General features: G+C 56.0%; 1 protein-coding gene across 3 annotated transcripts; it reads left to right on the forward strand.

Moving 5' to 3' along the window:
- Positions 1-437: 437 nt before the first annotated feature.
- Positions 438-24,363, forward strand: SLC12A4 (solute carrier family 12 member 4). 3 transcript variants are annotated; one of them, XR_013825178.1, is made up of 24 exons: positions 438-636; positions 6,555-6,649; positions 8,033-8,164; positions 11,701-11,847; positions 11,920-11,974; positions 13,686-13,816; positions 16,757-16,998; positions 17,154-17,368; positions 17,925-18,089; positions 18,167-18,265; positions 18,567-18,624; positions 18,967-19,141; positions 19,536-19,654; positions 21,123-21,221; positions 21,410-21,529; positions 21,729-21,833; positions 22,089-22,257; positions 22,541-22,736; positions 22,849-23,018; positions 23,106-23,237; positions 23,316-23,423; positions 23,600-23,773; positions 23,908-24,041; positions 24,225-24,363. XR_013825178.1 is itself a non-coding variant. In XM_079906400.1 (24 exons), the coding sequence occupies exons 1-24, from the start codon at positions 522-524 to the stop codon at positions 24,314-24,316; spliced, it is 3,261 nt and encodes a 1,086-aa protein (XP_079762526.1). In that variant the 5' UTR covers positions 439-521; the 3' UTR covers positions 24,317-24,363. The 3 variants fall into 3 exon arrangements, 2 of the variants coding, with proteins under 2 accessions (XP_079762526.1, XP_079762527.1); XM_079906400.1 differs by having other exon boundaries at positions 439-636; positions 23,600-23,787; XM_079906401.1 differs by lacking the exon at positions 21,410-21,529 and having other exon boundaries at positions 439-636; positions 23,600-23,787.
- Positions 24,364-24,733: the final 370 nt, after the last annotated feature.

Here is a 24,733-nt window from a genome sequence, read left to right on the forward strand (position 1 = left end):
ATGATGAAAATGGGGAGGGGGTACTCAGGAATGGTGGGAGGCCCTGGGCAGGACCGAAACGACCTTTGCGCTCCTCCCTATCCTTCCCCGTCCCTGAATCACAGAAATGTCACTGAGCGCTCACTAGGCACAAAGCGCAGGGCCAATGCACCCCGTACCCCATCTCACGGCCCTCAAGCAGCCCCAAGAGGTGGAAGCACATTTCCCCATTTTACAAGTACTGCAACTAAGGCTCAGAGAGGGCGGCTCACCACCCGAGGTCACACAGGAATCGGGCCTACCCAGCGCGTGGAGTACTACTCCCGCCCCGGGGGCTTCACTCCGCTTGGGACTCCCCCCTCAGGGAGGAGCCGGCCCGAGCCCCTCCTGCTCCCCGCCCCCGAGGGGCGGCCCGGGGGGCGGGCGGAGGAAGTGAGCGCAGCGGGGAGGAATGTGAGCGGGCGGGGCACGCCGGCCCGGGGCGGCGGGGACAGTCAGGCGGGCGGCAGGGGCGGCGGGCGCGGCGGGGCAGAGCACGCAGGATGCCTCATTTCACCGTGGTGCCGGTGGACGGGCCGCGACGCGGCGACTATGACAACCTCGAGGGTATCAGTTGGGTGGACTACGGGGAGCGCGCCGACCGGGAGGACTCGGAGGGTGAGGACGCGCCCGGAGGGGTCCTTGGCGGGGGCGGGGGCAGGGAAGCCGGCCACGCGGGGCCCGCTCTCACACCGACGCCGGCCGGTGCGCGCACACGTCGATGCGGGCCCAACTTTTCTTAGACTGAGTCGCCGCCAGCAGTCCCTTACTCCGCGCGCGCAGAAACAATTTTCTTCGGCCCCCGGCGCTCGCGCTTGCGGTCGGGCCTCCCTCCCCGCCCCAGCTCCTCCCTTGCGGGCCGCGGGCGGGGGCTGCAGACGTGGCCAGGCCTGCCGGGCCAACCGGGCCGCCCGGGGCGCGGAGAGCGCTGAGCCTCCATCCCTGGCCCTTCCCGGCTGGGAGCAACGACCGCAGCCCGGACCCCAGACCCTTCACTTCCTACCTCCTGTGAACCGCCCCTAAGCGCTTCCCGTCTTGCCTACACTTTTGTGCGGCAGCACCTCTTTCCCTAAGACTACCCTCTCTCGCCTCCCTTCCCCTCCCCTTCCCCCTTCCCTCCCAGCACTCCCGGGCCCTGGAAAGAAGGCTGTGCCTGCCTGAGGGGGTCAGTGGGTAACTGCCTGTGAGTGCACTTGCGTGGATCCCAGCTTACATCTGTAGGTACAGTGGGCATCTGTGGAGCACTCACACGGGACCAAGCTTGTCTAGGCACTTGAAGTGAATTAACTCGTTTAATCCTCCTAATTTCCCCCATGGGATAGGTCATGTTACTCACGCTTAGAAAGGAGTGAATTGAGGCATGGAGCCTTTATGTAACTTGCTCTAGGGGATTCAAATCGAGGGTTGGAGCCTCCAGAGCCCTAACTCTTAACCTAGATGTTAAACTGGACCCGAAGGTAAACCCCTCCTCCCCTCCTAGGTGTCTGCCCTTGACCCTTTCACCATCTCCTCCCCCAGGAGCCCCCCAGTGGGCTGTCCTTGCAGGGCCACTCTTGGAGTGTGAACACTGCCGAGAACATGTGTCTGTATGTGTAGCAGCATATGCATGTGTAATTGTGCTTGTGCAAGTGTATAGCTGTGGGATACCGCAGAGTGAAGGTGGGGTCAGGATAGCACTTCTTGTGGGCCACCATTTCCTGCAGGGTTATCGATGATGAGGATGGTGATGTGACTGATGACAAATGCTTCGTCTGTGACTGACCATGATGGAGATATGCAGGGAACGTGTGTGTTGGCATGTATCAGGTGATGTGATGTTGATCTGACTCTGACCTGTCTGTGATGGTGACATGACTGAGGTGATCCATGCCTGATGTGGGTGATGGCTATATGTGTGTCACCTGACTGCTGTGTGAGGAGATGGCACAGGACGGTGGCATAGGCTGCTGGACATCATGGTCATTTAACAGGCTTCACAGCTGTGTGGGTGCACACATCTCAACCCCTGCCCCATGCCGGCACCTGCCCCTAGCCTTGTTCCAGTGGCCAGAGCAGGAGCCAGCATCCACGCCTGCTCCTCTGTTAGCCCTTGGAGGCTCGCTCTCCCCAGAGGCTGGGCTGGGCTGGGCTGCATCCCTAAGATCAGCCTGGACCAGTGGGTAGGCAGAGCGGAGTCCTGCCTCTGGCCCCGCCTTGGCCTCTCACAGGCTGACTATAGGGAACTGGAGCTACATTGGCTGAGTCCTGTCAGGTCCCTCCAGGCTGGGCCAGCTCCTCCCGCTATCCCCCTTCTTCCTCCTCTTCCTCCCTTTCAGCCAGATCTTGACTGCGTCTGCTGTATGGGGGACACTCTGCACCCTGGTGAGTGGTTATGATCCTTCTTGGTGGGGGCTGCAAAGGGTCAGGGGCACAAAAATAGTGACCCCTCAGGTCCATCTTATGGGGACCCCCCAGCTTGGTGTCTGAATCTCTCAAGGCCCATACCTCTGCGCCAAAGGCCTAGATAGGCCTGTTCACCCAGCTCACTGTGGTCTGTGGGCAGGGGGTGAAGAGGCTCTAGAGGGGTACCCCTGGCAGATACCTGTGAGCAGAGGGATCAGGAGTGTCACCTGGATCCCTGCTTGCAGCTGGTACATTCACAGCTGCTGGCAGGAGCACACATATATATGTACCTCACAGGCAGCGCCCAGGCCCAGCCTTCATGCTGTGGTTCGCCAGGGGTCTCAGGTGGTATCTGAGCAGCTTTGGCCTGGCAGGCATGCCCAGACCTGCCCTGGAATTTTTGGAATAGCTGAGGGCAGTACAGATATCCAGGCACTGCTTAGACACCAGCCCCCCCTCCCACCCAATTCCCACAATCCTATGGGAGCTGTCTTTAGATGAGGTTTTGGGGAACTCCACGGAATCCCTGCTGGGTGTCTGGCACCAGATTGTCCCTTTTCTGATGCATCTGGGCAGTTGGAAGAGTAGGTGTTACTAGCTCTACTTCATAGAAAAGGAAACCAAGGCAACACAGAGAGGGTAGGCAGGTTGCCCTGGGTCACACAGTGGGAGGTTCAGGAATCCAAGCTAGTCTGCTGGCCACTGAGCACCAAGAGCCTTGGGTATGCACACCCTGGCCAAATTGCAAGCCCCAGACACTCTTCTCTAGTTAAAGTACTGCACCCTGGGGTGCCTCCTGGGATGGATGGGGGTCCAAAATAGGAGTAGAACCTACAACTCAGCTCCCACCTGGCTCTGGTAGATCCTGGGACCCAAGTTTGGCCCTCTCACTGAGTGACCTTGCCTTTGAATCTCTCTGAGCTTTACGTTCCTTGTTAATAAAAGGGGGTAAATGATATCTACTGGAGTGTTGCTGTGAGGACTAGAGGTAACCCTTGCAAGGGCTCTGAGCTGCCCTGGACTCATGGCTAAGGGACAAGGATCAGCTGGGTCTTAGAGGACCATCCACAGGCATTTTGGGGGAACTGCTGTGTGCTCAGCTCTGTGTTTTCCGGATACTAGTGCAGTCTTCAGAGAGATGAGGTAACAGTGGTGGGGCAGGCTGCAGTGCAGGAGTTTAGAATAATTTATACTTTACTTTCAACCTACTTCCACAAAAGGATCAGAAGAGATATGCAGTCCCCAAGGGACTGTCACTGTCAGGTCAAAACCATGCAGAGGAAAGAGGCAAGGACTCTGAGACGAGGTAGATGGTGACTGCATCTAAAAAATAAATTTAGCTTAGAGGTTCCTGGCAGCCAAGGTAGAAAGGGAAATAAGATGAGCTCTTATAGTTGCCTTTTTTTGACAAAATGAAGCCTCTGACTTATTCAGGGGAGATATTTTTTTGTCACAAAAATCCAAGAGTACTTTTCAGAGGCTTCTCACTGAAGGGCTGTCAGTGTAATGGGCATTGTTACTGGGTTTTCAGATTTTTATTGTGGCTTCTTATCCTGATCCTGAACAAGCATCAAGGGCACAGCAAACGTCACAGGGTGTCTGAGGAGCTACGTGACCCCACGAGGCTTTTTTAAAAAAATTATCTATTTATTTATTTTTGGGTGCGTTGGGTCTTCGTTGCTGCGCGCAGGCTTTCTCTAGTTGTGGTGAATGGGGGCTACTCTTTGTTGCAGTGCGCGGGCTTCTCATTGCGGTGGCTTCTCTTGTTGCGGAGCGTGGGCTCTAGGCACGTGGGTTTAAGTAGTTGTGGCACGCAGGCTCAGTAGTTGTGGTGCACTGGCTTAGTTGCTCCATGGCGTGTGGGATCTTCCCAGACCACCGCTCTAACCCGTGTCCCCTGCATTGACAGGCAGATTCTTAACCACTGCACCGCCAGGGAAGTCCCTCACGAGGCTTTAACATGGTTCTGTAGGTTGGCCTGAACTCCCACTACCTTTGTCCACTGTGCCGTTGGCATTACCCTACATACAGCCATGTAGCTTCTGGGACTGAGCTTCTTGGCTTACTTAGCTAATCCAGGTTCCTAGATGAGGCGATGTACCACTTTTACATACTGTGGGAAGGAATAGCTGATTTTGCCCCAGAAATTGTCATCAGCATGCTTTCCCTGTCAGTCTCTTTGGACAGTAAAGAATCCACAGTGCAGCACCTGCTGAGTGATTGTTGGCTCAGAGAAGGCAAGTTAAGTCTCATACTGATGGCAAGAGGATGTATCAGATGGAAGAGGATGTATCATCGTTCAGTATTCTTAGCTGCAAACAAGAGAAATGGATTGCGGGCTATTTAACCAGAAAAGGTTGGCAGGTAGCTCTCACAAAATCAGGCATGGCTGGAATACCCCACTAGGCTGGATCAGTGAAGACACTTCTGTTGCCGCCTCCATCACTGGACACCAGGCCAACACTGCTGCCACAGTCATTGCCATCCAACACCAACGTGGCTTCTTTGAACCAAGATGTCATCTTTCCATTTGCTGTGAAGCCTCCAGCCACTGCCACTGCAGCTGTCAGACTGTCTGAAGGGGGTTTTACTGTTAGCAACTAGAAAAGGAGTACTTGGTGTCTTCTGCCTGCTTGATGAAAAAATGGGAATGTCACCCACTGAGACTCACAGTGGACACAGTTTGGAAAACAGGGAAGAGTGTGAATGCCGGTGGCCAGAAAATGCAGCCAAGCTTTGAGAGTTGAGGCAGGCGTATAAAAAAAAGGTGCATCTGGCTCCTTTCTGTGAGGTTTTCTTGGTGCTGAGGCACTGCCTCACCAGCCTGGGGGGTAGGTGGATGCTGGGATTGGCCACTTGCCTAGTCTGGAACAAGCAGCTGCGATCTGGGGACAGGGAGGTAGGTCAACAAGAGGGTCCTGCCAACAGTCTTGCTTGGTCCCACAGCCACCTGGTCAGGCTTCCGTAGGGCTTTCCTAGATGACCCTAGACAGCTTCAGGCACCCACTTCCGCTCTCTGGCCAGTCTCCTGCTTGCCCCTCCTCCCGGCATGCCTCGGGTGGCCCTCAAGGACGCCCCTGCGCAGTGCATGGTGGGGTGGCTAGTAGGCGGCCGGCTGGCCATGGCGGCAGAAGGAGCCCTGTGTGGCTTCATCTGTCTGGAGGGCAGCACCTTGGGGGAGTCCTGAAGACACCGAGCCCTGGGCACCCGGCACACTGGATATTCCCGAAGGGCTGGAAAATGCGAGTGTGTGTCTCAGGGGTGGTCTGAAGGTGGGCCATGACTGGGCCACGCCCTCCTGCAGTTGACTCTGCCCCTTGGTGTTAACACGTGCTGTCTGGGCCCTTCACACCTGTGCCCTCTGCTAGATGAGTGTACACGCTGTTTTTTTTTTTCTTTTTTCTTTTTCTTGCGTGGTACGCAGGCCTCTCACTGTTGTGGCCTCTCCCGTTGCGGAGCACAGGCTCCGGACGCGCAGGCTCAGCGGCCATGGCTCATGGGCCCAGCCAGTCTGCAGCACATGGGATCTTTCCGGACCAGGGCACGAACCCGTGTCCCCTGCATTGGCAGGCGGACTCTCAACCACTGTGCCACCAGGGAAGTCCTCTTTTTTTTAATTTATTTTTGGCTGAGTTGGGTATTCATTGACGCGCGTGGGTTTTTCTCTAGTTGAGGCGGGCAGGGGCTACTCTTCACTGCGGTGCGCGGGCTTCTCATTGCAGTGGCTTCTCTTGTTGCGAAGCGCGGGCTCTAGGCACACGGGCTTCAGTAGTTGTGGCATGCAGGCTCAGTAGTTGTGGTGCATGGGCTCTAGAGCGCAGGCTCAGTAGTTGTGGCGCACGGGCTTAGTTGCTCTGCGGCATGTGGGATCTTCCCGGACTAGGGCTTGAACCCGTGTCCCCTGCGTTGGCAGGCGGATTCTTAACCACTGCGCCACCAGGGAAGCCCTACGTGCTGGGTTTTGATCATAGGCCACTTCCAATTCTGGCCCTTTCAAGGAGGCTGGCAGGGTATGATGGGGAAACAGGCCCAGCATGGTAACACTGGCCCACAGAGTGCTCCACAGAGATGACAGCACGCCTGCTGGGGAGGAGTGCATGCTGGGGTTTCAGTAGGCAGCCCCTGACTGGGATTCCGTTCTTCTCTCTCCACAGGACATGGCAACCACAAGGAGAGCAGCCCTTTTCTTTGTCCCATGGAAGCTTCCAGAGGAAGTGACTACCATGACAGGAACCTGGCACTGTTTGAGGTAGCTGAGGAGCCACTCTGGGCCCCAGGTGTGGCAGGGAGGTGGGTGGGCAGGGACCTGTCAGGACCCAAGCTTTAGCTCAGCAGACAGGCTGGATGTTGTGCCTCCTTATGTCTCGGCTTCTCCTCCAGTCTCCCCTTGTCTGTCTCGCTCCCTTGGCAGTCAGGCTGTGGTTCCCTCGGCCCTTTGAACTGAAACTGCTTTCCCAGAGGCCACTGTACCCCATTACCACCTCCAGGGGTGTTCACCTTTGACTTCCATGCAGCCCCTCAGCAAGGTCATCACCTCTCAGTATTTCTTGCCTCAGGATTTCCTTTGTCCCCTTCACTTCTAGGACTTCTCATAGTCCATGATTCTTCCCTCTCCTGTGAACTCTTCCCTGGCCTTCCTGGTTGACTCCTCCAACTCTGTGCCCATCAAGTTTACTGAGCCCTGGTCCTTCTCACTGGATCTGCCCCCTCTAGCCATATCTGCAACCTCAGTGGATGTCTCTTTGGAAACATTCCCAATTTTGTGCCTTTGAACTTGAATTTTATCATTTTCAGACTCAAGCTTAGAAGTTGTATCTGGATTGAAGTCATGGTTTAGGCCCCTAAATTCTGACCACACATTCAGCTGCCCCATGGAAGTCTCATAAGCTCTTCAATCTCCATACACCTGCAAAGACCTGCATCTTTACTTCTTACACCAGACCAGTTTCTCCTCGTGTGTAGGGTCAGAAGGGAGCTGATAGACAGGGAAAGACTAAATGTGGGCCAGAGGCAGGCGGAGGCACAGTGCTGGGGAAGCTGTGCTAGATGCTGCACGGGAGCTGGAGCCCTGGGAGGCCTCTTGACCTGGCCCCACCTGCAGATGGGCTAGGGCTCCAGGATCCCATCTTGGGGATTGAGGTGGGTTACTCACGGGGTATGAGGCCTGGTGGAGAAGACCATGCAGGACAATCAGGGTTTGGGCAGATAAGAGAGACTTCACTTGTCCCACACCTCTTTTGACCTCCTTGGTTCCCTGGGGTGACTAGGGTGGCTTTTTTGTTGAAGGCAGATATGAGTCCCAGAGGCCTACTCACAGCTGGGAGGTGGCCAGGCCGAACAGGCAGACTGAAGCGTGCCATTCCCCTGTCTGCCAGCCGTGCCCTGTCCTGCCCTTTCCCCCCAAGGCAGGTAGTTTTGCAAATGGGCTGGTAGTGATTGTAGCCAAGGTGGGGCAGAGAGAAGTGAGTGCTGGGGTGTGGCACCCACACCTGCCCAGTGGGCTGGCTTGGGTTTCCCCAGGTAAGAGCCCAGGCCTGCCTCAGGGCTTGGCAAGCGGCCAGAGGCCAGGCTGCTGTCTACATACAGGTAGCCTGGTGCCAGTTGCCAGATTACCCTGTGGCTCTGTTTACAGGAAGAGCTGGACATCCGCCCGAAGGTATCATCTCTTCTGGGCAAGCTCGTCAGCTACACCAACCTCACACAGGGCGCCAAGGAGCATGAGGAGGCTGAGAGTGGAGAGGGTGCCCGCCGGAGAGCAGCCAAGGTGAGCTGGTCAGGGGCAGCAGAGAGGCCGCTCCTCGGAAGACAGATTCAACACCATGGAGTTGGCAGTTTCCCCACATGGTTATGAGCATCCTGGGGGAAGTAGGTGCCAGGTTTGGTGAGCATGGAGAATGGGCACTGAGTGCTTTGGGCTCAAGGAGACTTCAAGGGGTGGGCCAGGGAGGTGGCCCTCAGGGCATAGGACCAGGGAGGCCCTCAAAAATAACAGTGGAACGTGACGTTACTTAGGCCTCTCTGTGTGTGAGGCATCATGCTAAGCAGTGGGCTTGGGTTCTTGTATGTCGTCTTCACAACAAAGCTGTGAGGCAGGTGCTGGTTTCATCCCCATTTTACAGATGAGGAAGCTTGAGTGTTGGGGTATTAAGTAACTTGCCTAAGTTGACTAAGCTAAACAAGATCAATGCATAACGCTGGGAGACTTGTGGGCTTACTGTGAGGTATGTGACTATGTAGAATGCCAGATTACTGGCATCCCATCAGGATGGATAAGGATATTACCTTTGGATCCAGGAACCTGGTTGTCCCTCGGGGCTATGTGACCTAGAGCAGTTGACTAAACCCTTTTGCTGTGTTAGCTCCACTGGCAGACCCCTCCGACAGCCCCTGGGTTCCTTGAGCACCAGGGTTGGGGGTGATAGGAGCATGCCTCTTGGGGCTTCCCTATCCCTTTGCTGGTCCCATCCCTAGTCGCTATCCAGGCCTCTGGCCCTCCAGCCGTCCTCTCTTCAGGATGACTTTGCACATCTTTGCTCAGCTCCCCTGTGTGACAGGGCTCAAGTTAACTGAATGCTGGGTTTTTTTCCCCCCTACGTTTTCAGCTTGGAGGCAAAGAACGTTCCCTCCATGTCTACTGACTCCCTGAGGTTTGGGAAGAAGCTGTGATTTGGAAGCAGCTTGAGTCTGGCACTAGCTGTAGTATTCTTGCTGGAGATCAGCACAGGCAGGAGGAGCTCTTGGTTGGAATAAGCCAAATCCCCAACCTCAGACCTGCCCATGAGATTTGGACCTTACTGAGGTGGGCCAAGGCGAGAGGCTGATGTGCACCCCTCGATTCTGGGAGGCAGACTAGCCCACGCTTGAGAGAGGGCTGACTATCTGTGGCTATCTGTGTTTAGCCCTGCAGAGGGTGATGGAATCCTTGGGTAAAAGCCTCCTCCCTGTCCCTTCAGACCAAGCCCAGGAAGCTGGTGGCTGGGAGTAAAAAGGTCCCTAAGAAAGGCTAGTGTACATCTCAACAAGGTGTCAGAAGAAATTCTGAGTTGGCGAAGGGCCATGGTCCCTTGGCCTTATGAGGAGCCTGTGAGGATGCTGGGGTCCAGCCTCAGCTTACCTGCCAGCTCACCTGGCCCTAGGTTAAAGATGTGAGAGGATGGCTGAGTGTCCCAGCGCCAGTGGCTTTTTCATGGAGAAAGCAGGAGCCTGGTCAAGTCCACAGAGAGTCAGTAGGAAGCTAGGGAGCTGGGGCCGCTGAGCTGTGGCCCTCGCCCAGGCAGGTCTGAGCAGGGGCCTCAGAAAAGGAAAGCTTAAAGCCGGAAGGGCGGTCCTCCAACCAGACCACACCAAGACCCAAGGCAGCCTCTCTATGGCAGCTGCTCCGTCTGTGGCCTGGTGACCTTCTGAGGCTGCCAGAGGTTATTTGGAGATGCAGAAAGCATTTCCGGCCCTGCCCTTTCCCACACTGCCCTTTTCCCAGAGTGACTCAGCCTCAAATGGGGGACTGGGAGCTGCTACTATCCAGCGGGTGGTCTGAGAAGGGCCTCTGAGAAGGGCTCAGACAGAGCCCAGATGAGGTGTATCTGTCACCTACACTGTGCAGGACAGTTTGAGGGACCATTTGTTTTTACTCGGGCCCTTCTAGGCCCTTCTGTGGTCCTTAAGGCTGCACACAGATCCTGCCCCAGGCCTGGACCCTTGAGAAGAGTTCCTGTGGCCAGAGTTCTTTCTCCCACCCCAGCTCCAGGGCAGCAGGCTTTGCTGGGGCTCTGGTGGAAGCTCTCAGGGCCCCAATACTCTGGGCTGCTCTCATGTGAGGCTCAGTTCTTCAAGAAGGCACCAGCGCATGGGGCTCCCCTGGTGGTCTAGTGGTTAAGACTCTGCACTCCCAATGTAGGGGGCCTGGGTTTGATCCCTGGCCAGGGGACTAGATCCTGCATCCCGCAACTAAGAGCCCACATGGCCGCGACTAAGACGCAGCGCAGCCAAATAAATAAATATGTTTTTAAAAAAAAGAAGAAGAAGAAGCCACCAGCCCTAATCCTGTGCTTCAGCGTCTGCCCTGGCCTCCTGTTTGGCCCCTACTCTACCCTTAGGTAGCTGAGAAATCCTGCCTGGATATGCCCATTAGACCTTCCCTACCTGCCCTCCAGCCTGAGTCTCTACTCTCTATGCAGGATTTTCCCAACAGGTTATCCCAGAGGCCTTCTAAGGCATCGCTTGCTGGGCTCAGGAGCACCTTTTGAGTACCAGCAGGGCCTGCTGATAATAGAACAGTGAACAAGCCACGTCTACCCAGTATGGTCATTTGAGTGAACAGTTACCGTGACCACTATGATAGAAGGGTATATCAGATGCTGAGGGGATGCAAGAGGAAGTACCAACTCCAGCTAAGGCAACCTGGGGGAACTTCCTGGGAGAGTAAAGAGTTAAGTCTCCTGAAGGTTTAACTGAAGAGGAATTTGCCAGGCAGTGAGGCAGGGGTAACCCTCCCAGGCAGAGCCCAGCACATGCCCTGGTTCAGAGGCTCTGAGGGACTGATGTTGTCAGGGGCTGAGGCTGACAAAGGTGATGGGGCAGGCCTGGTGGCCCAAGCCAAGGAGGCTGGCCCACACTATGCATTACAGTATAGACAATGCAGAGGGGTTTTAGTAGGGATGATGAGATTGGACTTGGTTTTCAGAGACCTGTTCTGGCAGCAGAGCGGGCTGGAGTGTGGAGAGGTTGAGAGGCACAAGAAGGCACCATCCAGGTGCCCCAGATGTAGTGCCCCAGGTTCAGGGGACTAAGGCTGAGGCAAGGAAGGCTGATCTCAGGGCAGCTTGAGAGGCAGACTGGGCAGGACTCAGTGTCCACTGGACTGAACTGGGGGGTTGGAGAGAGGGAGGGTCAGGAACAACTTCTTAGACTCTGGCTTGGGTGACATGGGTCATGCTGAGTGGGAAGGTGGAGATCTGACACAGACCTCACTTTGCAGAAGTATAAAAGAGGAGAGGAAGGGAAGGGGGCAGTACCATGAGGGGGAGGTGAGCCTCAAAAGCTCACACGTGGGGTTTTGAAAAGAATCAGGTTTTATACCTTCCCAGTCCCAAACTGTTTCTTCATGTATCAAAGTCAACACAGACATCCTCTCACCTTACCCCCTGCACTCCCCAGGACTCCACTTGGAATATCCCTCTCCAACCTGTTCTCTGGTAGAACACCCTGGGGGCGGGCGACTGTCACGTGAGCAGGGGCTGGCCTTCCGTGGAGCATCTGGGCCCCTCTGACGCTCTGTCTCCCCCTCCCTCGCTTGCTCCATAGGCACCCAGCATGGGCACCCTCATGGGGGTGTACCTGCCCTGCCTGCAGAATATCTTCGGGGTTATCCTCTTCCTGCGGCTGACCTGGATGGTGGGCACGGCCGGTGTGCTGCAGGCCCTCCTCATTGTGCTCATTTGCTGCTGTTGTGTGAGTATCCCAGCTGGGGCAGGGCCAGAGCCCACCCAGCTGAGCTGCTCACCTAGGCCCTCCTTTCCACAGACCTTGCTGACGGCCATCTCCATGAGCGCCATTGCCACCAACGGCGTGGTTCCAGGTGGGTGAGCACCACTCAGGCCTGAGGAGGGGATGGGCCCAGAATCCACCTTGACATGCCTAGGAACACTTATTGCCCCCCCCCCAGGCAGTTTTCTGGTGGGATCTTAGTCCTTGATGCCATGACAGTGCTACCACTTAGGAGCATCCTTGCTTGACAGAGTTTGAGATTGCTGTTGTTTTGTGTTTTGTTTGTTTGGGCTTTTTTTTTTTTTTTTTTTTTTTGGATAAAAGTACTTTTTTAAAAGCGGGGGCTGGGGCTGATAAAGAAGATGATGGGGCATACCTGGTGGCCCAAGCCAAGGAGTCTGGGCCACACTGGATTACAGTATAGACAATGCAGAGGGTTTTCAGCCGGGATGTTGAGATTGGACTTGGTTTTCAGAGACTCCGTTTTTTTACTTACTCAACCATGTATTTATATCACTGTGGACTCCTGGATATTTATTTTGTTCTTTGGCTCATAATCTTAGTACCATCATTATTTATTGTTTTGCTTGACCTGTTCCACTCTGGCTATTTGGCTATTCGGGTTGGCTTCTGTGTTTGAATCCTTTTCTATTTTTTTCAAATAACAGCTTTATTAGCATTAGTATAAAAGTAATAGGAGGAAAAAGGCAATATATGTTTACCATAGAGGGTTTGAAAGTGCAAAAAATGTAGAAAAGAAAATGAAAAGTACCCATAATCCCACCATCCTAAGGTCAAAACTGTTAGCCTTTTCATACATGGTCTTAGGGTCTTATAAAGTATTGAGATGTATTGTTTTCCCCAAACTGTGTGTGTGTGTGTGTGTGTGTGTGTGTGTGTGTGTGTGTGTGTGTGTGTGTGTGTGTGTGTCTGTGTGTGTCTGTGTGTTTCTCAAGTGCTGGAAACGGTTCATTTGTTTTTTTAAAACAGGATTGACATTACCTAATTTTTGTTATTCTCCTACTCTTGTGTTCTACTTTTTCACTATTGTAAACGTTATTGTCATAAACAGCCTTGCACACTGATCTTTGTTCACGCCCCTGGCGGTTTCCTTAGAAGAGGGTCCTAGAGGTGGGATTACAGCATGAAAGGGATTATTAGCCTTTTTAAAGCTTCTTGATCCCTGTTCCCAGATTTTTCACCAGAGAAGTTTCATCAGGAGCAGCTTCAACCAGCAGCATGGGATTGTTCTTGTCCCCTGCACCCTCACTGGCCCTGGGGTCCAGTGTTGACTCAGTCTTGCCAGGGGTGTTAGACTCTGATGGAAGCACAGATTCAGGGCAGGAGGGTCAGCCATGGATATTCACCCAGTGGCTGGCCCTAGCGGCAAAAAGCTAGTCCCTGCCCTGGTCTGGAGGGTCAGACTAACAGAGATAGCTCTTGGGAGGGGTGAGGCATGCTGAGATGGGACACATCCAATCAGGGGAGGCTGTGGGGACTGACCTAACTGCAGGGAGGTGGGGGACAGTAGGCCACTTAGGCTTTGCTGCGGACCTAGAGCTGCCCCAGCAGAGTATTCGTGTCACTGGCCCGTGCTGGGTGTTGGAATCAAATGGAAATCAGGTCTAACCGCAGCCTGGCCACTTATTAACCATGCTGCCTTGGGCAAGTCTTCTAACCCTTCTGCTTGTTCATAAATGGGAAAAGCAGTCCCTGTCCCTCTGGATGGTTGTGAAGGGTTGTCATGGGAGAGGCCCCCTTGAAGAACCAGCCTTGACCTATGTATGCTTTTTCTGTTGTAGCTGGGGGCTCCTATTTCATGATCTCCCGCTCGCTGGGACCAGAATTTGGAGGGGCTGTTGGCCTGTGCTTCTACCTGGGAACAACATTTGCAGCGGCTATGTACATCCTGGGGGCCATTGAGATCCTGCTGGTGAGTCAGGCTAAGCCCTGGCCAACTCGGGTCTTGTCGAAACAGTCCATTTCCCATAGGCCCAGGCGGCTCATGCTCCCTTCACCTCTGGTCAGGGTCTAGGGCTTATAATGAGGGAGGCCTCTTCAAGGGAGAAAGATCTTTGTTCAAGCCAGTCTCCCCTTCAGCCCTTTCCCAGTTTGGGCCAGGCAAGCTAGGGGCCTGGCTGTCTCCACCTTGACCCTGGATGTTCCATCCACTCGGGCAACATTTCAACCGTGGCAGGTGGTCTGTGAACTACTGCATTTAACTCAGAGACAGGTCTTGGTGGTGACTCAGAGCCTGCCTCCCAGGCTCATGTGGGCTCTGGCCAGCTCTGTCTCCCCCAGGGCTCTGTGCTAATAAAGCCCTTCAGATCCATCTTATCCTCATCCCTAAATCAGGGTGAACAGCCACAGGACCCTGTTTGGAGGGCAGTGCCACCTCTGTGGGCCTCATGTGTGCTCTGACTCCGTTTCCCACTTCCCACTGAACTGCCCTCGTGGTGGGAGAAGAGGGGGAGGAGCAGTGGGGAGCACAGGGTAAAGAGTGCCCGCCCCTGGGAATCCAGATAGTAGATGTTTAGAGGAACTGCCTGTCTATTCCCACCTCCAGGTCCCCTGTCTGTTGCGTGGAGCCTGTTCCTGGATATTCTGGGGGTTTTGTTGTTTGTTTTCCTTTTTCTTTTTATAAATTTATTTATTCATTTATTTAATTTTTGGCTGCATTGGGTCTTCGCTGCTGCACGCGGGTTTTCTCTAGTTGCTGAGAACGGGTGCTACTCTTCATTGCGGTGCGTGGGCTTCTCATTGCAGTGGCTTCTCTTGTTGCAGAGCGTGGACTCTAGAGCGCAGGCTCGGTAGTTGTGGCGCATGAGCTTAGTTGCTCTGTGACATGTGGGATCTTCCCGGACCAGGGCTCAAACCCGTGTCCCTTGCATTGGCAGGCGGATTCTTAACCACTGCGCCACCAGGGAAGCCCTGTTTGTTTTTCTATTACCCACATTCCTACATTTATTTATTTATTTATTTATTTTTGTGGTACGCGGGCCTCTCACTGTTGTGGCCTCTCCCGTTGCGGAGCACAGGCTCCGGACACGCAGGCTCAGCAGCCATGGCTCACGGGCCTAGCCGCTCTGCGGCATGTGGGATCCTCCCGGACCGGGGCACGAACCCACATCCCCTGCATCGGCAGGTGGACTCTCAACCACTGCGCCACCAGGGAAGCCCCAACCCACATTCCTACATTTGTTATGTTGATTTCTTCTGTAAGGAAATTGTCCTTTTTCCATTTGTTTATTTATTCAACCATGTATTTATATCAGTATGGACTCCTGGATATATATATATTTTTTTAAAATAAATTTATTTATTTATTTATTTTTGGCTGTGTTGGGTCTTCGTTGCTGTGCGCGGGCTTTCTCTGGCTGTGGCGAGCGGGGGCTACTGTGTCGTGCGGGCTTCTCATTGCAGTGGCTTCTCTTGTTGCGGAGCACGGTCTCTAGGCAAGCGGGTTTCAGTAGTCGTGGCGCATGGGCTCAGTAGTTGTGGCCTGTGGACTCTAGAGCACAGGCTCAGTAGCTGTGGCACGCAGGCTTAGTTGCTCCACAGCATGTGGGATCTTCCCAGACCAGGGCTCGAACCCGTGTCCCCTGAATTGGCAGGCAGCCTCCCAACCACTGCACCACCAGGGAAGTCCCATGGACTCCTGGTTATTTATTTTATTCTTTGGCTCATAATCCTGTGCTGTCATTATTTTTTTGCTCCTCAAACTGTTCCACTTCTGCTATTTAGCTATTCAGGTCAACTCCTGTGTCTGGATCCTTTTTCTCTTTTTTGTAAATAATGGCTTTTTTTTTTTAAATTTATTTGTTTTTGGCTGTGTTGGGTCTTTGTTGCTGTGCGCGGGCTTTCTCTAGTTGCGGTGAGCAGGGGCTACTCTTCATTGCGGTGCGCGGGCTTCTCATTGTGGTGGCTTCTCTTGTTGCGGAGCACAGGCTCTCGGTGTGCGGGCTTCAGTAGTTGTGGCTCACGGGCTCTAGAGCGCAGGCTCAGTAGTTGTGGCACACGGGCTTAGTTGCTCCACGGCATGTGGGATCTTCCCGGACCAGGGCTCGAACCCGTGTCCCCTGCATTGGCAGGCAGATTCTTAACCACTGTGCCACCAGGGAAGCCAATAATGGCTTTATTAAGAGATAATTCACATACCATACAATTCACTTTAAAGTGAATTTAAAGTATACAATTGGATGGTTTTTGGTATATTCATGAAGTTGTACAACTATCACCACAGTCAATTTTAGAACATTTTCATCACCCCAAGAAGAAATCCCATGATCATTAGTGATCACTCTCCATTCCCCCCAGCCCTAGGCACCCATTAATCTGCTTTCTGTCTTCAATAAGATTTAATCAAGGACTTCCCTGGTGGTCTAGTGGTTAAGACTCCATGCTCCCCATGCAGGGGGCCCGGGTTCGATCCCTGGTCAGGAACTAGATCCTGCATGCTGCAACTAAAAGATCCTGCATGCCGCAACGAAGATCCCGCACGCAGCAACAACGATCCCACGTGCTGCACCTAAGACCCGGCGCAGCCAGATAGATAGATAGATAAAAATTTAATCAGGTTTACCTATTCTGGACTTGTCATATAAATGGATTCATACAATATATGCTCTTTTGTGACTGGCTTTTTCTGAATACTCTTTTTTGGTTTTGTTTTTTTTTGGCCGTGCAGCTTATGGGGTCTTAGTTCCCCAACCAGGGATTGAACCTGGGCCACGGCAGTGAAAGCACTGAGTCTTAACCACTGGATGGCCAGGGAACTCCCCTCTGGATACTCTTAAAAAAAGAAAACCAAAATATTGGGCTTGACTCTCCACATAGGAAGATTGAACCTCCTCTATCTGTCTTCTTGTTTCAGACCTACATTGCCCCACCAGCCGCCATTTTTTACCCAACAGGCACTCATGACATGTCGAGTGCCACCTTGAACAATATGCGGGTGTATGGGACCATTTTTCTGACCTTCATGACCCTGGTGGTGTTTGTTGGTGTCAAGTATGTGAACAAATTTGCCTCACTCTTCCTGGCCTGTGTGATCATCTCCATCCTCTCCATCTATGCTGGGGGCATCAAGTCTATTTTTGACCCTCCCGTGTTTCCGTAAGTAACCTGGGAATACATCCAGGCATTGCACTGGCATCCTTCCCACGTGGATGGCCTTTGATGCCTTGAGTTGTAGAGGCTACAGGGTGGAAGCAGGTTGGGGTCTCTGGCTGAGCAGGTGCTGATGCTTCTGTCCCCCCCCGGCCCCACAGAGTATGTATGCTGGGCAATAGGACCCTGTCCCGGGACCAGTTTGATGTCTGTGCCAAGACAGCCGTGGTGGACAATGAGACCGTGGCCACTCGGCTCTGGAGCCTCTTCTGCCACAGCCCCAACCTCACCGCAGACTCCTGCGACCCCTACTTTCTGCTCAACAATGTGACTGAGATCCCTGGCATCCCTGGTGCAGCTGCTGGCGTGCTCCAGGGTGCGTCCTCCCTCCTGTCATGCTCCTGCCCCCCACACTGAGCAGGAGGTAGGGAATGAGCACGGAAGGATGGATTAGCACAGAGCTGTCCTTGTGTGGCCAGCTCAGGAATGGGAGGCAGTTCTGGCTGCCTTCCCAGCCCAGCCGTGTCCTCTCAGCCTGGCTCCTGGCAGCTGGGTTTCGGGTGAACGGAGCCTGTTTGGCCAGTGTCCCAGGCCTGCAACAAGCCCCAGAAAGTTCTGGCAGCCCATTTCTCCCCAGCCACCAGCCCCTGACCCTGCCTGTGATTGTTCTCACAGGAGCCATAAAGGGCCTCTGTCTAGGAGGCTGGCAGTGGCAGGTGATGGTGGTTCAGCCACCTTCGCCTTTCAGACTTGTAGCCAGACAGCTCCTTCTCTGTGGCCAGAGCAGCCCGGTGGCTGACACCGTAGCCATTCGGCTGAAGTCACCCCCCTGAACCCCGAGAACCTCTTACATTTGCAGCCTCTGGCTGGGCTGCCCCAAACTTCCCTGGGAAGTAGGTGGGGCTGCAGTGGTGATGCTGCTGCCCCCACAGAAAACCTGTGGAGCACCTACCTGGAGAAGGGTGAGGTCGTGGAGAAGCACGGGCTGCCCTCCACAGACGCCCTTGGCCTGAAGGAGAGCCTGCCCCTGTACGTGGTGGCCGACATCGCCACATCCTTCACTGTGCTAGTCGGCATCTTCTTCCCCTCCGTAACAGGTGAGCCCTCTTGCCCACCCACCCTGCCCTGCCCCCACTCCCGGGGAGCCCCTCAGGGAGTTTCCTTGTTTTTGGAGGCATTATGGCTGGCTCAAACCGCTCCGGGGACCTCCGAGATGCGCAGAAGTCCATCCCAGTGGGGACCATTCTGGCCATTGTTACGACCTCCCTTGTGTGTATCCTTTCCCAGGCCTGGGGTGGGTGGGGAAGGGGGACAGGAGGCACTTGCCTGTGTATAAGTCACCAGCTGGCACGCGCAGACACACTGCCTATGCGTGCACGTGTACCTCACCCCTCACACACACGCGCACACTCAAGGGGTGTGTACACAACACGAAACCCACAGCTGCAGGTGTCCCAGCTGAGTCTGCCAGCTAAGGCTTGGGCGAGGGGCCCTTGGGCGCTGTGCGGGGATGCACGGGGACGGCAGTGGCAGCGGAGGCCGCGGAGGCCGAGCTTTCCTTGACGCAGCCACAGACTTCAGCAGCGTGGTTCTCTTTGGCGCCTGCATCGAGGGTGTGGTCCTCCGGGACAAGTGAGTGATCTGGGCCCCTCCCCGTGGCACTGGACTCAGCTTTTGCTGCCCTGACACCGGCCCCCCTTGCACACGTGGTTCCACACATGTCCTCAGGCTGCTGGTTGCCAGTGGTGGGTCAGGCCCCAGCAGAACTTTTGCTTCTGAGAGGATGGTGACATCAGATCGGGACTGGGCTGAGGGGAAAGGATAGGGGCTGGTGGCCTGGCCTCTGCTGAGGGGCCAGAGCTCTGTCCACCATAGCCATCCTTCCTGACCTCTGCCAACCCTCACTCTGGGCGACCCCACCCAGGGTTTGGGGGGCTCCTTGCATGGAACATGGCCTGAGTCCGGCCCCTGCAGGTACGGCGATGGCGTCAGCAGGAACCTGGTGGTGGGCACGTTAGCCTGGCCTTCGCCCTGGGTCATCGTCATCGGCTCCTTCTTCTCAACCTGCGGCGCCGGCCTACAGAGCCTCACTGGGGCACCACGCCTGTTGCAGGCCATCGCCAAGGACAACATCATCCCCTTCCTCCGGGTGAGCCTTCTGCACTTCCCCACCGCCTGGGTGCTCCTGGCCCCTCACACCGGCTGGGGGAGAGAGGTAGGAGATAAGTAGGGGCGCGTTTTATCCTGCTGGGGGCCAGGGCCATGCAGCTATCCATGGAGAGCTGCTGAGAGCTGCCCTGGCCCTGGCCCTGCCCTGCTGTTGGCAGAGCTGCTTGGGCCCAGAATCCCCAAGGCCTGTCTGTGGCTCATCCACAGCAGAGAGGCCTGAGGAAGTGGAGGGCAGAGGAACTCGTACCTATCAGGATAGGCATGGGTGTGACCTGAGCCCCAGAGGGACTTCATGACTTGTGGCCTTAGGTGTGGAATGGGGGCAGTGGAACCAACTTCTTCACTTCGGACCCCACTGACCCTGGTGCTTGCAGGTTTTTGGCCATGGCAAGGCAAATGGCGAACCAACATGGGCACTCCTCCTGACAGCACTCATCGCTGAGCTGGGCATCCTCATCGCCTCCCTTGACATGGTGGCCCCCATTCTATCCATGTGAGCTGGGGCTCAGGGCAGGGCTGGGGGATGGTCTTGGGAAAGGCTCCTTGCACTCTCAGCACCCCTCAGCCGGGGGCCCTGCCCAGCAGCTCTGTGACCTTGTCTGGTGTTGAGGGTGCAGTAGGGAGATGTGTCAGGCTGTATGGGGGGATGTTTGCCTGGCAGAGCTCAGCCACTTCTGCCTCTGGAGCGAGCCTGGCACTTACTCAGAAATTTTAAAGAGACCAGTAGGTCCCATGTGCCTCTGTGGGCGACCCCCAGAGCAGGGTCAGGGCAAGCGTTGGTCTCTAGCACCTTCATGAGGCCACCACTACCTCATCCGTTTTCAAAGTTGTTTGCTTTTAAAGTTCTGGAATGCTGGGCATCTGGATCTGCCAGTGCCCTGCAGGAGGTGGTGAGCACGCGGCAATTTCCAGGGGTCCTGGCGGCAGGGCTCGTGTCCTTGCTGTGTTCACCTCTGCCAGGGTTGGGGCCCACTCCACCTCTCCTCACACATCTTGCTCCACTGCCAGTGCTCCTTTTGCTTGTTCCGTTATGACTGAGCCAGCCTTCACTGCCCCACTCAGCCTGTGAGACTGAGAGGGACCCCCTTCCCCACGAAGTAGCTGCCCCCCAGCCCCAGCCAGGCCTGCTGGAGTCAGTGCTCTCTTGTTCCCCCCAGCACACCTCCGCCCATTACTGCCCAGCTCCACCCACACATCAGCGCACACCTGAAACTGTTCTTGCCACAGTCTTCTTGGGTGGTGGCCCCTTACTGCCCAAGTCAGAGGATGTATCTCAGCCTTTATCACGTGGCTCCTCCTGGCAGCCCTAATGGGACACCTCATGGGAGTCCCTGCCCCCTGGCACGCCCTCTTTCGTAAGCCCTGCTGCCTTCTTGTCTGTCCTTCCTCTCGTACCAGCTGAGGATAAAGGTTGGCGTCCCCTCCACTCAGCCCTCTGCCCCTCCGCTGTCATTCCTGGAGGGCTCATGGCGGTAGGCCTCCCCCATCCAAGTCTCCCACACCCACCGCAGTGTCCCTCAAGTGTCTTTAACTCAGTGATTCAAAATGGCCCTTGTTGTCTTCCCCTGACCCACTCTCCCCACATTCATGACAGCCCCTCATCCAACTGGTCACCCAGGCCAGAGGCCTGACTGTTGTCTAGCCGTCTCCAGACGCTGAGCCCTCCTTGATACCATCCTCTTCCACAGCTGTTCCCCCTGCCTGCAGCCCTCTCCCCTCCTCTGCCTGTGAACACTTGCCCATCCTCTAAGACCTGGTTCTGCAGACACTGCTGCAGTGTCCCATCTGCATCAGGCTGTGGGACTGGGTGTGGTGAGGCTGAGAAGACCTGCCTGAGCCTGTGCACGGCAGGGCCATGACATGTCCTGGTTCCTCATCCAGGCCCAGCCTGGAAGGGCAGGGACATCAGGTACCTGGCTGCCAAGGAGGCCGCTCTGTACCAGCCACTCCCTGTGCTGCAGGTTCTTTCTGATGTGTTACCTGTTTGTGAACCTGGCCTGTGCTGTGCAGACGCTCCTAAGGACTCCCAACTGGCGGCCTCGGTTCAAGTACTATCACTGGTAAGCGCCAGCTGGGCCCCTGAGCCAGGTCCTCTGACACAAGAGCTATTGGGGAAGCCAGGAGCCCCATTCTGGATGGGGTTTGAATTTTCTGGGCAGCAGTTGCTATTGGTGAGAGATTGGGGGTCTGGGCCTGGGGCCCTATTGGTCTCTCCCTGATTCTGGCCCTTTCCCACTCTCTGGCCCAGGGCACTGTCCTTCCTGGGCATGAGCCTCTGCCTGGCTCTTATGTTTGTCTCGTCCTGGTACTATGCCCTGGTTGCCATGCTCATTGCCGGCATGATCTACAAGTACATTGAGTACCAAGGGTGAGTGAGGGCTGCCACCTGCTTGGGGCCTTTGGGCCACTCTTCATTGGGTTGTGGGGAGCTGAGCCGTCCTTTGTTAGCCACCGTGGTGCTGGGGCTGGGGGACTGTGATTCGGGCCTGGCCCCTTCATCTCACCTACACACGGACACAACCCCTGGGTGGGACCAGGGGCTTACCAGCTTGTGGGGGCCTCTGCAGGGCTGAGAAGGAGTGGGGCGACGGGATCCGAGGCCTGTCCCTGAGTGCTGCCCGCTATGCACTGCTGCGGCTAGAGGAGGGACCTCCTCACACCAAGAACTGGCGGTGAGTCACGCCCGGCCTGGTGGGGCCCAGTCCAGGTTCTCAGGGGGCACTGTGAGGGTGGGAGAGTCAAGAGGTGCTGGCTCCCCCTCCCTAGGCCGTGCTCCCTGTCCTGAGTTGCCAGGGGCACCATCCTGCTTATTTGGCCCTTGGATCACTGCTACGTGTAGGGGCCTGTGAGCCAGGAAGGGAAGGAGCTGGGCTCCCTGGAAACCTCTGGCCCTGGTCTCAGGCTCCCTCTCCATTCGGCCACCACAGACCTCAGCTGCTGGTGCTGCTGAAGCTAGATGAGGATCTTCATGTGAAGTACCCACGGCTCCTCACTTTCGCCTCCCAGCTTAAGGCCGGCAAGGGCCTGACCATTGTTGGTTCTGTCATCCAGGGCAGCTTCTTGGAGAGCTATGGCGAGGCCCAGGCCGCTGAGCAGGTGCCTGCTGCAAGGGGGTGGTGTTGGGAGGACACTGAGCTGGACTAGAGATGTCTGGGCTGCAGCTGGTGCACAGCCAGCCAGGTGGACAGCACTGTTGCCAGCTGAGAGCTGGAGCAAGGGGGTTATAACTGTCCCATCTTGAAAACATGGCCTCTGGGTGGGCAGCTTGCCCCCGTCTCCTCCCCCACCCCCACCCTCTGCGCCCTAGGGGCCTTGGTGGGGAGCCCAGCAGAGGGGACGCTGATGGCCTTGCTTTTTGACCCTGCTATGTTCCCCACAGACAATCAAGAACATGATGGAGATTGAGAAGGTGAAGGGCTTCTGCCAGGTGGTGGTGGCCAGCAAGGTGCGTGAGGGGCTGGCCCACCTCATCCAGTCTTGCGGCCTGGGTGGCATGAGGCATAACTCCGTGGTGCTGGGCTGGCCCTACGGCTGGCGACAGAGTGAGGACCCACGTGCCTGGAAGACCTTTATTGGTGCGTGAGGGTCAGGGCCTGGGCTCGACCACATAGGACAGGGGCAGGGGTCAAGTGGGGACAGAGGCCAGAGGGTCACAGGCTGATGATCAGTAGTGCCCCTCCTCCCCAGACACCGTGCGCTGCACCACGGCCGCCCACCTGGCCCTGCTCGTGCCCAAGAACATCGCCTTCTACCCCAGCAACCACGAGCGCTACCTGGAGGGCCACATCGATGTGTGGTGGATTGTCCACGACGGCGGCATGCTCATGCTCTTGCCCTTCCTGTTACGCCAGCACAAGGTGGGCCAGGCGGTTGGGCCCCGGTGAGAGGGGCTGGGCCCTTGAAGGGGTGGGGTGTGATTGAACCACCACCTTCTGTTGCCACAGGTCTGGAGGAAGTGCCGGATGCGCATCTTCACGGTGGCCCAGATGGATGACAACAGCATCCAGATGAAGAAGGATCTGGCTGTCTTCCTGTACCACCTGCGCCTCGAGGCAGAGGTGGAAGTGGTGGAGATGGTAAGCCACCTGCCCGACGTAGCCCTGTGGATACCCTGCCCCACGTAGCGCGGTCCTCATGGCTCACCCTCTCCCCAGCATAACAGCGACATCTCTGCATATACCTACGAGCGGACACTGATGATGGAGCAGCGCTCCCAGATGCTGCGGCAGATGAGGCTGACCAAGACTGAGCGGGAGCGAGAGGTCAGTGGCCTTCTCCGTCCAGGGCAGGGTCAGGCCTTGGGAGACGCCATCAGGTGGGAGCATCAGAATGATTCACCCCAGCCCCACCCATTTCCCTAAGGCTGGGTGATCACGCTGGGCCAGCCAGGCCCACCCTTTCCCATGGCACCGAGGAGACTTCCTCTGATTGTCCTCAGGCCCAGCTGGTCAAGGACCGGCACTCAGCCCTGCGGCTGGAGAGCCTGTACTCAGACGAGGAGGAAGAGTCTGCAGCTGGGACTGACAAGATCCAGATGACATGGACACGGGACAAATATATGGCAGCAGAGCCCTGGGACCCCAGCCATGCCCCCGACAACTTCCGGGAGCTGGTACATATTAAGCCGTGAGTGCAGCAGAAATGGACCCAGCCACATTAGGGTCTGGGATTGGAGGTGGGATGGGGGCAGACAAGCCCTGTGGGTGGGCCAGGGGCGGGGCCCATGTTCAGCTGCATTATCTTCAGGGACCAATCCAATGTGCGGCGCATGCACACGGCTGTGAAGCTCAATGAAGTCATTGTCACACGCTCCCATGACGCCCGCCTAGTCCTACTGAACATGCCTGGCCCACCCAAGAACAGCGAGGGCGATGAGAACTGTATCCCTTTGTAAAGAGGTGGACAGTGGGGAGGTGGACAGTGTGTGAGGTCAGGCCAGGAGCTCCTCTCCCTGGGTACCCGAGGGGGTGCCAGGGCACCCAGCTCTGACTGACGGGCGAAACTTCCCTGGGTGCCCCTTGGTGCTTCCCTGGGTGCTGCCTCCTTGACTCAGTGCCCTACAGACATGGAGTTCCTGGAGGTGCTGACTGAGGGCCTCGAACGGGTGCTGTTGGTCCGTGGTGGTGGCCGTGAAGTCATCACCATCTACTCCTGAGCCCAATACAGACTTGTGGCCTAGAGTGGAGGCATCCAGGGTAACAAACAGCCCCCTCCCAGCACCCGCCCGCCAGCCCTGCTTTGCCCAGCCCTGCCCTGGACCCAGCTTTGCTAGGTCTCCTTGGAGACTGGGCCCAGACCTGGCAATGGAGGTGGATCCGAGGTCCTGCAAGACCCTGAGAGGTTTGGGGACTTCCTGTCCAGCACCCCAGGACGCCTGTCCTGACTCAGAAGACTGGTGGGGGCTGATGTGGGGTTTGAAGGCAGCTGGCCCAGGAGCGCTATTTATTGCATATTTATTGTTTGAATGTCACCATCAGAGAGAAGGGGAAGGGCGACCAGGGAGGGGTCTGGCCAAGCCGGCCTGCAGGAAGATCTGACTCAGGCTACTGTGGGCAGGGACTCCCACCAAGCC

This window comes from Stenella coeruleoalba, assembly GCF_951394435.1.
Source record: "Stenella coeruleoalba genome assembly, chromosome: 20".
NCBI classification, from domain to species: domain Eukaryota; kingdom Metazoa; phylum Chordata; class Mammalia; order Artiodactyla; family Delphinidae; genus Stenella; species Stenella coeruleoalba.